General features: G+C 36.6%; 1 protein-coding gene across 3 annotated transcripts in view; it reads left to right on the forward strand.

The window, feature by feature from the left end:
* LOC131233979 (uncharacterized protein At3g06530) overlaps positions 1-14859 on the forward strand; it is a 102102-nt gene that overhangs the window by 67043 nt on the left and 20200 nt on the right. For all 3 annotated transcript variants that reach the window (XM_058230905.1, XM_058230907.1, XM_058230906.1), the window contains exons 23-27: positions 3173-3248; positions 3518-3691; positions 3812-3883; positions 4042-4146; positions 9775-9864. In XM_058230905.1, coding sequence (XP_058086888.1) covers positions 3173-3248; positions 3518-3691; positions 3812-3883; positions 4042-4146; positions 9775-9864 — 517 coding nt within the window. The remainder of the gene's footprint in view (positions 1-3172; positions 3249-3517; positions 3692-3811; positions 3884-4041; positions 4147-9774; positions 9865-14859) is intronic.

The raw sequence follows: 14859 nt of genomic DNA on the forward strand, positions 1-14859 counted from the left end.
GTACGTGGTCCCAAACATTAAGCAAATCCAAATCTTAGATGGACCAGACCATAGGAAACAATGGTGATTGAACACTCACTAAGAACTTCCTAAGGCCCATACTTGACGTTTATTTGCCATCCAACCCATTAAAAAGGTCAACCAGACCTGGATGGAAGTAAATACATAGATTGGCTTGATGACAAGCTTGTGGCCTACAAAATATTTTTAATGGTCATTCACCACTGTTTCTAGTTGTGTGGTCCATGTCAACCTAAGATTTGGATCTAATTAATATTTCGGATCATGCCATAAGATGAACTGTAAAAACAGATGGACGATGTGGATATACAAAAAATTCATCAAGGTGGACCCCACACGGTAAAGGTAACGCCACTAAGGTGTTAGCTGATTAACACCTAATCTGCTCTTAAAACCAAAACAAGAACGCATCCCCTTTAAAAAAACCCCTAAACAGAAACCCACGTCTCCTCCCCGAAAAATCCTCCCCTGTTATGGATTTTATCTTTGTAAGGGGAAAAAAACCCAATTTCCTTAACTGAAAATCATGTTCGGAGGTTTGCAACTCCAATTCTTTCCAGAAAAATAATCGGAGTAATTTCGTCGAAAAATCTAAGCTTTTAGTGTTCATTTCGTACCTTTTGAGGAATAGTTGTGGATCCACAATGAGAAAGAAATACATGCATTTTCCCTTTTTTTTTTTTTTTTTTTCACCTTGTTGGATTTTGATGATCGATAATAGTGGGCAAAGTCACCCTTTTATCGGAAAAAAATGTGGTAGTTGGCTATAGTTCCCTCCCGTGTTAGGTGGGAACATTGTATTATCGACGATGTTTTGAAAAAACCAAAACAATCGCTATCATTTCGCAATATCTAGAAGGCAGATGAAAAAATGGGTTTCCGGTATCAACGGGCCGGCAATACTGAAAATATTGGCGTCAATTCGATATTGTTGCCAATAATTTAAACACTGCCCTATATATAGTTAACCTATTACGTGCACTTGTTTTTTGTGATGTTATGAATTAAAATTGTGTATTACTATGTTTTTTTGACGATTCCTGAAGTTTCTTTAAAAAATTCGACAATTTTCCCAATGTTTCCGCATGTTTCCCAAAAAGTGCGATAAATTCTGCGATATCATCGATATATCCCATGCGATAACTGATATGTATCCGTTTCCCAAGGGTGCGATACGATGTGCAATACCAATGCAGTAAACATTGATAGACAATGCTTTTTTTTTTTGAAAAGCCCTTCCTAAGTTTGACTGGTATGTGGGCAGGTGATTTTCAAGGGTGTGAAATTTAAAGGTTTGGAATGGCAAAAGGTTTTTTCTTATTGTTCCAAAAAAAAGTTTGTCTTTTTGAGGCTATATGGGTGAATGGGACGTGTGACAACCTTGCCAATAATTTCCCTAGGATGTATTCTCTTTTGTCGAGCGACATCCTTGTTATGATTGCTTCAGTTTTGGTAATAAGTGTTGTGGAAACTTTGGAAATCTTTCGGACCATTAGGTTCCCATGTCGATGGGTCCTCCTAGGATTCTCAATGGTGCGTTACTTCTGAAAACAATGTTGTTGATTGGATCTCTCTCCTGCACACAGGGTTGTTTTCTTCTTTGGATTTTCTGAAGGCTCTTTGACCTGGTAGTCTCTCGAGACTTGCGTTTTCCAAGTTTTGGGGTACTTTAGCCCCTCTGCAGTGAGAAGAGTTCTGTTATTTATCAATGGCTAATAAGATTGTTATCGTCAATACTTTTCAAAAAAGGGAACTTGGCTTCTCCCAGTGAAAAAAAGGAAGTGATGGTCCATCATCTTTTCCTTCGGGGTGTGGGAAATATCTTCTCTTTTTGAAGTTCTGTGGGTGCCTTTTCTTATCTCTTTTGAGAAACTGGCATGATGCGGTCAAGTTCAAGCCACATGTGTACTAGAGGTGACCCAAAGTGGGCCCTATCTGACCACGAGTTTGTTGATTTTCCATGTATGTCAGCTTTTGCTCTGGAAAAAAAAAAAACCGAGCATGGTGTGTATAGGCAGAAAATACTCAGAAAACACCACATGCTTGGTGTGTACAGTTGTATACATGACCGTACACATATCAGGGAGTTTAACCCTTGCACCCCCAATCTGAAGTTCAATGTTGATGATTGGTCCACGGATTTCTTGAATCATTGGCATGGTGAGAGACGATAAAGGTAGAATCAAGCTTGCTTTTTTGTGTCCAAATTGTTAGAGCTGCTCTTAAACTCTTTGACATAATTTTTCTGCACATCTGGCAGCGGAAGGGGACTCAGTCAAATGTGATTGTGTGGATTTCTGATGGTGTTATTCCATGGAAGGCATAGTTCTACTTCTATCATTGACGAGATTAGGCCCTTGGCTTCATCCTCTGTTTTTTTCTCTAAGGCATGATTCCAGACAAGCTAATTCCTTGGCAAATGTTCTGGCCAAGGAAGGAATTCATACTTTCGAGGCTTTTGCTTGCAAATTGTGATTGGAATTGTGTATCCATTAGGTTAATGGATAGGGATTTCCTTTCACATTTTGGGATGGAGGGACTCATCAAATGCAATTGTGTAGATTTCTGATAAAGGTGCCATTCCATGGAAGGCATGGTTCTATCATTAACGAGATTTGGATATTGGCTTCAACCTCTGTTTCTTTCTTAAGGCATGCTTTTAGAGAAGCTAATTCCTTAGCAAATGTTCTATTCAAGGAAGTAATTCACACTTTTAAAGATTTTGCGTGTGAATTATGATTGGAAGTGTTTATCTATTATCTTAATAGATAGCTGTATTCCTTTCTCTCCTTCAATAAAATTTGTTTCCCATAAGAAAAGAAAACACAGTATCTCCAACATCATGTAATTCCTATGCTGCTTTATTCCATGTCAGATTGAGACTGTCTGACTCTGTTTAGCCACAAAAGTTGACCTTGTTATCAGTTGCTACTACCAAACCTTTGTGTCCTCACCAAGGAACATGATGCAATCATATAGGTGTTCATCTCCTCTGTCTATTTGTGTCTCTCCATTCCTAGAAATTTTGATATCTTTGGGAGGGTTTCTTCTAGTTGTAGTTGGTTGAATGTTCAAGTCTTTGTTGTATCACATTGCTCAGCATCTCTACCGTGGTTGGGAGGCATAAATCAAAATCCTTCTCTCATTTCAGGTTGGATCAGCAGGCAAAGGAAGCCATATTTCATTTCGTTTTGAGATCTTCAATCAACTTTTCTCCATATGGGAAGGTCTGCACTCAATAACCTATTCATTTTTAATTTTTTAATTTTTTTTTGGTCATGCCTCAAATCTTAAAGTCTTTCTTTTCATCGGCAACAATAACCTTTCCATTTTTTCGTGCTTATTCACATCGTAAATACCATGTGAATGGTATTGCCATACTGCACTAGCTCAAGTAAAAAGCATATGATTCTCTTACATCAGTACATTTGCCTACTGGAACATCAGAAGAAATTTGGGAAATGAAAAGCAAATGATTTTGATATTTGTTTTGTAGCTTACAATACTGTCCTTGCTCAAAGGAATGGGCAGTGCCATTTTGAAAATAGAAGAAGTCAAGTTATTGTTATCTGAACTTTTGGAAAGACGCAATCAGTTCCATTTCGGGCTTGATAAATCATGTGAACAATTGTCACATACTGAAGCTGAGACCTTATGCTTGCTGTTGGAGGTGAATATACTGGAATCGTTGTTGTCTGTTTGATCCATTGGTTATTTGTATCTGTAATATTTTAGTGATGTTCATTTCTATTCAATTGCTTTGTTGTTTTCTACAAATACTCCGGCTTAGAGCTGTGCTTCTGTGCCGAGTTCATCACAAGATGGAGATGTTATCATAGGATATCTGCTTAAAGCTTTGCAAGTAAGTATACTGTGGCTAAATCTGTTTTTTTCTTTTCTTTTTCTTTTTTCTTTCACTTTGCTGGTCTAAGATCTTAGTACACTGTCAATTAGTTTTGTCCTCTTGCTACTGTAACTCTTATTTTTCTAATTTCTGTTTGGATTAATGTCACTTTTCAGGTAGGTAGAGTTTCTCTCAATGACCCTGCCATAATACGGCCTTGTGTCAATGTCTTGCAAAAGCTTACGTGTGCCTTGTATGATAGTTTGAAGACTGAGATACAGGTGATCTCCTATGAATATTGATGATTTGTTGTCATTAGTCATTGAAGTTTGGCTAAGCCATGACTGCTTAATATGTTTTAGAAAGCCTTATTCGATCTTGTTAGAGAGTATACTGTTCTGGTGTACATGAGGAGTATCAGTATGATATTGGTGAAAGAGCATATTATTCTGTAGTCCTTGAGTGTATTATATCCAGGAGATATGGTTGTATCTTGTAGATTAAATTATATTTGTTATGCTCTTTTCTATTCTCTATACCATTGTAAATAAATGCTATTCTAAGGTAGATGATATCAAATCCTCTCCTTCTCTTCTTCCTTCCACCTCTCCTTTTATATTCTCTTTCTTCTTCTCATATTTTCCAGTTTTAACCGTCCAATAAATTTGCACCACTCTTATAGTCAAATAATCAAATGAATGTAATCTTTTGGATCACAATACATCTAATATGGGATCCATAATTTGAACAGTTTAATTTGAATCATGTGTGCCTTATATGCAATTTCCAGCATTCCAAATATTGGCGATATTATCGATAATATCACCAAGTCAACAATATCGAAATTGTTGGAAGTGTTAAAATTTTCAAATCCCTTATAAAAGTTCCTTGGTATTGGTGATACTATTCATAAATCATAGCATCCCTAATACCAGTGATAATATCCTTGATACCAGGGAAACATCTGTAAATAGGCAAAAATTGACAGAAATGTGGAAAATTTTCAAAAAACTCAAAAATCTCCATTTTTTCAGGATTTTATTTTATTTTTTTTTGAAGTTTGTTCCTTATGTGGTTTCAGTCACTCTTGGTTTTTATGGAATTAGAGTTTGGATTTGGGTAGAAATCTCGACTTGAAACGAAGATAGGCCAGAACTCAAAGGTGATGAAAAATCCATAAAACTGCATTTTTTTTTTCAAATGTTAGAATGGATTGCAAGGAAATCCATGTCTATACATTATTCTCATTCATTGACATGGATTTGTGGCAAAAAATTTAACATTTAATTGGAAAATTGAGGGATCCTATTTTTTCCATTTTTATATTGACAAATGTGTTTTTCACTGTTAATTAATGTGGTAATTTTATATATTAATGAGTGTTGGCCAATCTATTGGTTGGCTACAAATATTATATATTTATTTTATATTGATTTTTTCGAAGACACATGGTTAGGCCTCTATAAAATGGAACCTTAAAATATAGTTTTTTTTTTTTTGATTTCTACATGTGTAAACATGGGTCTTTTAACATCTCTTGAAGTTTCATTGAAAAATTTCACCGATTGTTTTCCTTGCATTTCCCAATGTTTCCCTCAGACATAATATCCACGATACTGATAAATATTTCTGTACCCCCGATCATCAATACATGTAATGATACTGATTCATGTAACGATAACGATACCCTGAACACTGGCTTGTGTGCCATACTGCCATCCATCACACTTTGTTAGAGTATCAAAGTTTTTCTTATTTTTAAGTACCCATTTCTCAGTAGTTCTGCAGATCAGTGTTTTAAATAGCGTATAGCGTATAGTGTAGTGTTTGGCCCTCTATAGCATGTAGCATAAGCTACACGATACTTAATAGAAATAAAATTTAATTAAAATAATAGAAAATATGATAAAATTTACAAAATGCATAATTCCTATGAGTTCTTGACTGCTAGTCTAGATTGTCAACCACGTATTTCCATGCAAAATCTCTTTCTCTTTGCCTTTAGACATCTCTGAGTGTGACCTCTTTCTTTTTTTATTTTTTATTTTTTATTTATTTTTATTTAAATTTATTGAAACATCACAAATTCATAATATGAACTACAATTTTGATGGTCCAGATTGATTTATCTGCTCTATCCACGATGTGGAGCACAATTTTGATGGTCCGGATTGATCTAATATAGTGCCATGTGTGATGGGGATGAGTCGCCACCATTTTAAAATAAGTGTTGAATTAGCATAGAAGAATAAAAAAAATGGAAATTTCAGGTCTGCACTACACGCTACATGCTCCTGTAGCTTACGCTACCAGGGAGCTACGCTAGCTGCATACGCTACGTAGCAGTTTAGCTACGCTATGCTACGCCACGAGCGCTGCTGAAAACACCATTGCAGTTCAATATCAATTGTACTGATGGATTCGTCATGATTGGTATGGGTCAACCAGATCACTATCTATATATATATATATATATATATGAGTCATGATTCAATATGACTGACCCTAAGCCTTATCTTTGGTAATTTATCATCTCCTTTTATCTTGTAATATTATACGCTACAATAACTTGCAATCCGGGTCAACCCGGGATTGGGTCAAGTCAATCAGGCTAGGTATTTCACCAGGTGATTGGGGTTGGAAAGCCAAACCCATCCTGGTTCAGTGTGAATTGGCCTCGTTTCTCTGGTTGGCTCATGAGAATAAATGTTTAAAGTTGTTTTTTGACTCACTTGGTCGACCCACTAAGTCCGGCGATGATTCCTGGTGCCTGATCGAGTCTTAAGCCAAGCCCTAGTTTGATTCAACCTCCTATTCTTGTAAATTTTGATATATTTCTTTTGAAAGATTAGTCTGGTAATGTATCTATAATAAAATTTTACATAATATCGTTTCCTTATTTATGAAAGTTTATTTCTTTTGATCAATACTTTTGAGGTTTTAGTGTAACCATGCACAACTAGGGCTGTCAATGGCCCCAGTTTATCATCATCATCATCGCCTCATCCCAACTAATTGGGGTCGGCTACATAAATCCTTTTTCTTGCATTCCACTTTTTCAAGATCCATAACTTGAGTGAGACCATAGGTTATTCAGTCTTTTCTTACAACCTTCACCCACATCCTTTTAGGCCTTCCCCTTCTTTTAGAGCTTTCAACTAAATCATATTGTTTGGATTCATGTTGGAAGTTATGGCATATGTTTGATGCTGGCTACCAACCTGCAATCCCCTTCCTATATCCAGGCTGCCGGCAGGCAATGAGAGCACAAAACTCCCACTGGCGCAACAAAATAGACTATTACATAGGTTGGTTACAAGCAAGTGCTATTTAATAGTCTATTTCATAGGTTTATTACAATTGAGGAGTTAAAGGGCCCGGTTCTGGGAACATTAAATAAGGGCTCTGTTTTGTTCTGATCCTCGTGTCCCATACCCATCCTGATCCAGCCTTGGTCCTGTCAGATTGGGTGCTAATGGTTCTGGGTACCATATTTTAGTTCCCGAACCAGGATCTAACCAGGTTTAGGGACCTGTCTGATATTACCCTGAGCTCTATATTATGGACTTGTTTGTAGATCAATGTACATGTGGCTATCCATGTGTCATCCATTTTGTGAGCGCCATTGTGGTTAGCCCATATTAGAGAAACTACACTGTTAGGGCAATCTAGTTGTCATCCAACCATTGTGCTATTTTCAACGTTGACTCATCCTGAAATCTTTAATTTTCTTGGTGAGATGATTTTTCTGATGGAGGAAGGAAGATGAGGACTGAATAGGAATTTCCAACTATGGAGACTGGAAAGAGATGTTTGCAGTTACCAAAACGGAGATGATATGGTAGGTTTGGAGAGAATGCAATTACCAAAACAAGTTAGATGATGTGGTAGAATAGGAAGAACCAGAATACAGAATAGCCATTCTCTACACAGTATATGTAGCAGGTTGATGTATAAGTCAGGACCTTCCCTCCATGGGTTGTACTATGGATGGCAAATGAATAAAGACCTAGGTAGAAATGATCCTCACCATCTGATTAATTGACTTCAAAGCAATGGGCAAACACAAAATAGCTAATGGTGGGTTCACATTATCATACTTGTGGGCACATGAGCACATGAATAATAGATTCGATGCTCCTAGTGTGTTTCTGAGATTTTTTTAGTCCAATAATTTGGAAATGATGTCCTAAATGCTCCTACTGATTTCATTGTGGAAAAAACTAAGGAAAGGGTAGTTTGGATGTTTCTCCTAACACTAGCTTCTTTCTCAGTTTCAAGCCCATATAAGGCTAGTTGGGATGTATGACTCTCATTACGAGTTTTTCTTTGAAATAAAGAATAGTTGTTGAGTTTTCATGTTTGCTTGGTTGAGGACGGGGGGTTTGTAGATTACTAGTTTCAATTGTTGGATTGGTTTGGCGGATTGGTAAAAGGACACCAGGAGATTTTTTGGAAGATGCCATTCTTTGGAGTGCTTCTTGGTGTGTGGAAGGAGCGGAATACAAACTATTTTTTTTTTTTTTTTTATAGCAATGAATCATTGACCAAGTAAATCAAAAGAAGAATCCTTCGCATGATCATTAATTGGGTTCCGATCATGAGAATCTATGGTGTGATTCACATGATGATCGGGTCCACTCCAAGGAACCAAAACGCGGTCCTCTAACTAGGAGACCTTCCCTGGACGTCGTCGTCGATTCAGATTGATGGTGGGGCCCTCCTCCTCCTTGCGTACATGTATAGGGGGGCGTGCATGTGCGTGAGATGTCCCCATCATTTGCTTTCTTAATAAAATTATCAATTCTAAAAAAAAATAAACGCATAAAGATCACCAGTTTCAGACTGGTGGGCCATACCTTAGGGATTCATCCCCCATCCATCTGGCTGCGCAAGTATTCCATTGGTGTTGTGCATATTTTGGTGCTGAAGTTCATTTCTTATAATGGATTTCAAGAACTATTTTGTGACCCTTTCAATGTATCATTTGCTTTGATTAACACGTTTATGTAGGGGCATTTTCACACCGGGCTTGAGTGGGGTGGGATGCAGGGGCACAACAGCCTATGTGAGGTGGGTGGCTCGCGTGAAGCGAAACTCGTGTGAAGTAGGGCCCATGAGGGGGGTTTGGCCGAGGTCCTAACTTATGGAATGTGGGGGCCTAGGCTATGAGATAAATGGATTGATTCGCTATGCTCTATTAGTTCGAGCTTTTAGATCAAGTAGTTAATTGTCCTATATTAAAGTGGTATCAGAGCGGGAGGTATCGTGTTTAAGACTCCTCATCGAGGGTTATTAATGCAAGGACATTTTCACATCGGGCTCAAGTGGGGTGGCCTGTGGGATGCAGGGGCACACTCGGGGTGGGTGACCCGTGTGAGGCGGGTGGCTCGTGTGAAGCGGAACCAATGTGAATTGGGGCCCACGAGGGGGGTTCAGCCAAGGTCCTAACCCATGAGATGTGGGGCTTATGTTATGAGATAAAGGGATTGATTCGCCATGCTCTATCAGTTCGAGCTTTTAGAGCAAGTGGTTAATTGTCTTGTATCACATGTACTGCAATATCAATTTTCTGATGTGACGTTTTGAATTAGTGTTTGCTCTTATGGAGGTATAGGTTTTCATATGAGCAAACATCACGGTTGTTCTCTTGTTGCGGCTGTGCAGTCCTAATTGCACTTGAGATGCCATTGTGGAACAATTGACAGAGGACTTCTTTGTTCTCAGGTATATCCACCTAAATCTATTTTACTTCCAATATGAATCCAGAACACATACTGCAACCATGCAGTTGACGGATATCAATATGCATGCTATTCTATTGAAATTGCTGCTATGTTTCAAGTTATATTCATGATTTCTCTTTAATGTGTTGGAATTTCACATGGTTTCTCTGTTGTTTCTTCCAGGATGAACTGTTTCGAAACCTCGTTATTTTGCTCCGCAACGATAATGGTGATATACAAAATGCAGTTAGAGAAGCTCTTTTGCGGATAAATGTTAGTTTCCCTCTTGCATATGAAATTTGCAGTTCCTTTTTCTTTTCCACTTTTTCTTTCTTATCTCTCTCTCTCTCTCTCTCTCTCTTTATATATATATATATATATATATATATATATATATGGACTTCTTATTTAGTTGACATCGTTCAAGTAGATGGATAGGTGCTATCTTTTGTGCCAAAGATGTGTACTTTTGTTTGTTTTTCCATGAAGAATGTTTACCAGTCGAAAGACATTAGGACCGACATTCAGAAATTGATACTCATTGTCCGTGATGTTGTTCTTCTCATCTTTATTTTGATTTTATATTTTGTTAAACTTGCATATGTTGTTTGAATATTTAATTGTTCATTGTACTAGATTGAGCTGTTTAGCTTAAATAGTTGCTTTCTCTTTTAAATTTTGATAATTGATTTTTCTTGTTTACTATTTCTGAGCTTATTAATGGGAATTGTGAAAGAAAAACAAAGCTGGGTGACCCAATGTGGTTGTGATGAAACTTAGTATGCATGCTTTTTCGACTCTTTCAAACTTCTCAAAAAAATAAAAATAAAAATAAATAATAAATAAATAAATAAAAATCAAACTTCTCAATTTTTTTTCAAATTTCACAAAATTTTTTCAAACTTCTCAATTTTTTCCAAACTTTTTTTTTTTTTTTTTTGAATTACTCAAAATTTATTTTCAAACTTTCTAGCTTCTCAAATTTTTTTATTTTTATTTTTCAAATTTCACAATTTTTTCTTCAAACTTCTCAATTTTTTTTTCAAAATTCTCAAAAAAAATTCAAACTTCTCAATTTTCTTCAAACTTCTCAATTTTTATTTTCAAAGTTCTCAATCTTTTTGAAACTTCTCAAATTTTTTTTTTTTTTTTTTCTGAAATTCCCAATTTTTTTCTCAAACTTCTCATTCCTTTTTCAAGCTTCTCAGTTTTTTCCGACTTCTCATTTTTTTTGTTCCAAACTAGTCAATTTTTTTAATTTTTTTTTTCAAAATTCTCAAAAATTTTCGAACTTGTCAATAATTTTCATACTTCTCAATTTTTATTTTGAAAGTTCTCAATTTTTATTTTCAAAGTTCTCAAATTTTATTTTCTGAAAATTCCCATTTTTTTTCCTCAAACTTCTCATTCTTTTTTCAAGCTTCTCAGTTTTTTCTAACTTCTCATTTTTTATTTTTTATTTTTTGTTCCTAACTTGTCAATTTTCTTTTTAAACTTGTCATTTTTCTTTTCAAAATTCTCAAAATTTTTCGAATCAATATTTTTCAAACTTCTCAAATTTTTTTTTTTTCAGATCTCTTTTGACCTGGATAATTTGTGTGCCCTCTCCCAGTTGTCTATGTATTCGTTTTTATTTTTAAGGTGAGGAAACATAGAAAGTTTTGGTTTCATCTTACTATTTGGATTTATAAATAGCAAATGTGCATTTAGTTGCTGGTTTTTATGGATGGGTTTTGCTTAAATGGAATGGAGAGGCTTCCGTGAAAGTTAGCACTTTTTGCTGGATAGCTTGCTTAAATAAAATTTTGACCTTGAACAATTTGAAGAGAAGGGGCTTCGCTTTTCCAAACAGATGCATCAGTTCTTGCAAGGAGGAATAATACTTCGATTACGTGCTAATTCATCGTCTGTATGCCAGCAGCATTTCGTATTATATTTTGAGAAGATTTGAAGTGTTGCTGGCCGGTTGGAGGGTGAGGGCATGGTGTCAGTCAAGGCAGATCCTGTGGACCTTGGTCGCAAAATCAGTGGTGTGGCACATTTGTCTGGAAAGGAATGCACGGATATTTAAGGGGCAAGGTCTTCAGTGTTGATCATTTCAAAGAGAATATGGATAGGGTGTTTGAATGGGCAGTGGCTATGGTTTGCTCTTGGGAGGGTGGAGTCTGATGAACCCTTCAATCGCAGACGGCCCCCTCCGATCAGTCATTCAAACATAATTTCTATGGTTGCTCACTTGGGAACCCGGGACTTGCCGGTACTGGTGGTATAATAAAAAATCATAGGGGATTAACACCACTGGAATTTCTGGTTCTGGTGGGGGTTAGGCACTCCAACTATGCTGAAGTAGTGGATTTAGCGCAGTAGGTCAAGCTGGCGTCTCATTTGGTGGTTTCACTCTTCATTTTCGAAGGTTATTCCTGCATGGTTCTGAGATGGGTAAGGAGCGGTTCCTATTCTTGGTCTTGGCAGGTTGCAAACTTGCTTGAGGAAACAATTGGTATTTGGTCCGCCATGTTGTGAATTTTCTTCACGTGCATTGCTCAGCTAATGCCATTGGAGATTGGTTGGCAATGCGTATGTTTTTTCTCTGTTTTAGGTTGATTTATTCTTTATTGTGCTCTCTGTTGTTTTTTGAATAAAATTATACATTCATAAAGCATGCACATTTCACATGTTATGAGCTATAAATTGCTGAACCATGTTGAGAGGTTGATTTCACACATCTAGGCAGCCTACCCGGGCATATAGTGGATTTTATTGGAGAGTTTGGTAAATACTATTTATACTTGATAATGTGAATACAAAATATGAAAGAAACCCATAAATGCTGGAACTTTAAGACATTGAAGAAGCTAGAAACTTCTAAATATGGGAAAGGGCTAGGGTTTGGCTACAAAAACCAAGTACTTGATATCTTTAAGAGTCAACTAACACAAGGTTTCATCAAAATGTTTTGCTTGCTGTGAATAGTTATCCCGATTACATAAGCACATTATGGCCATGTTAGCACGCATCATAGTGCTATTAGCATTAATATACTGTTATTACGATAGATAATCTTGTTTTTGGCGCTTAAATTTTCTATGCTCATAATGTTGGTATTGCAATAGTGCTATTAACTGCCTATATTTTCTAGCATTAACTGCTGTGTTATGCTAATAACTAGATTTTGAGAATAAACTCAGAATCCAGCGATTTTCATAAGAGTGCGGTCTAACATGTGTTGCATGGTCCTTAGAGGGAGGAAAGTTAGATTAGTTCTAAACCGTCCATTAGGTGTGCAACCTCTTGTTTACCCTGAATCCCAAAATCAAGCCCATCCAAAAATTAGGAGGGTCACACCATAGGAAACAATTGAACTAAATACACCTACCATTATTTGTGTTTGGCCCACCTTTGTTTTGAATAGGTCTTATTTTTCAGATCATGTCAAAACATGGGTCGGTGCATCTGATGGACTGTGTGGATCTTATGTAAATGAGTTGTTCACCCTACCTTTTTGGTAGGCACACCCCTACCCTTCGTCATGCTTGAGAGAGATCAGGCTGATTTTTTGAAAAGGGAAGGGGACTAAAGAAAGGTTGGTGGACTATCTTAATTAATACACATGCGCTGAGAAATACATGTGTGACGGTTTTCAGAAAATCCAGACAGTCTACATCGCAGAGTCAACTATGGATGTTCCGTAAACTAAAAATGGAACTCACCTCTTACACATGTATGTGATCATTTTTCCAAACAACATATATCCATTGCATTACCAATACATGTTTATAGAAATAGATAGTATCGCTGCCAAACTCAATCAGTGTTTTAAGTATCGACGATATCGGCCGATATATCCCATGATATATCTTGTATCCCACTTGTGCGATACAAACACAAAAGTAGTGGGATATATCCCACATGTTCGATCTGGTGAGCATTTTCGATTTTCGATCCTTTTTTTTTTTCTTCTGTAAATCATGTTAAATTAGTGTTAAATTGTTACAAATCCATGATTTTTCATGCAAATTGGGAGCTTTGATTTCGAGATTTGGAGGAGATGGGCTAAGTTGCGGAAATTTGAAAAGAAAATAAAAAATTCCCAATTTATTACAAATCGTTACAATCTTTTTGTCGAAACATAAAATCAAACATGTATTTAACTTGATATAGTGATTCTTCTTTTGCTTGAATGTATTGCTTGTGTTTCCACACGCCTTCTTACTTTGAATGTACTTGCATCAATTCAATTACACAACGCATACATTAGGACCCTATACAAAGAAAACCTATTATGTGCACTTATTTTTTGTAATGTTTTAATTTATAAGTGTGTGTTGATGTCTTTTTTAACAATCACTGACGTTTCATTGAAAAATTCGGCCAATTTCCCAAAGTTCCCCAATGTTTCCAACAACAATGATACATTACGCGATACAACCGATATATCCTATTCGATAACTGATACGTATCCGTATCTTAGGGGTGTGATACGGAACACGATACTGATATTTCAAACATTGAACTCAATATCTCCATTGTCATTGTAACTTCTATTTTATTATCATAACTTCAATCATGATAAAATAATTTTCTCCAGGCAACAATATTCATATAGTTGTGTGATGTGCGCCAAATGGGGCCTATATTACTGAGTCGCGACCTTAGTTGCAGGATTCTTCTACCACGGTGCCGCTCCCACTTAGAACTTGCGCTTGGATCTCATGCTCTGCTCCTTTCAAGCCATATCTTCTTCCTAATATTATGAGACAAACATTTCTTGCTCTTGTGCCCCTCATGCTCTGTGCCACTAGGGACTAATCCAAGATGAAATCGATTACCTTGTTTTCGGTGCCTCCTTTCTCTGTTTGTCAAGATCGGAAGTTAGTTTAGACTTTGGAATCTCCCAAGCAAGATTTGATGTAATGCAACAATAAAAGTTTTCCTTCGATATGCTTATTCATTTTGTGTGCTAGTTTTGTACTTCCTTAGGCAAACTCTTAGAGCTTGAGTTTGGTCCCACCAAACAGTTGTGTAGCCTCTGAGTTTAAGAGCCATAAAATTCACCTTCTTCGCTTCGAAAACATCCATCTAGTTGATTTTTTTTTTTGGACAGACACTAATCAGTGAATTCTTCAGCATGTAGTTGATAGTTGAATTCTAGCATGACCATCATCTTCATTGCTATTTGGAACTTTATAATTCCAAGCTTAGTTTCATAGGGTCTCTTCTCTTGGCTCAGTGGTAGACATTGTGTGTCTCATCTCCGAGGTCAAGGGT

Source organism: Magnolia sinica, chromosome 18, assembly GCF_029962835.1.
Source record: "Magnolia sinica isolate HGM2019 chromosome 18, MsV1, whole genome shotgun sequence".
NCBI lineage: Eukaryota > Viridiplantae > Streptophyta > Magnoliopsida > Magnoliales > Magnoliaceae > Magnolia > Magnolia sinica.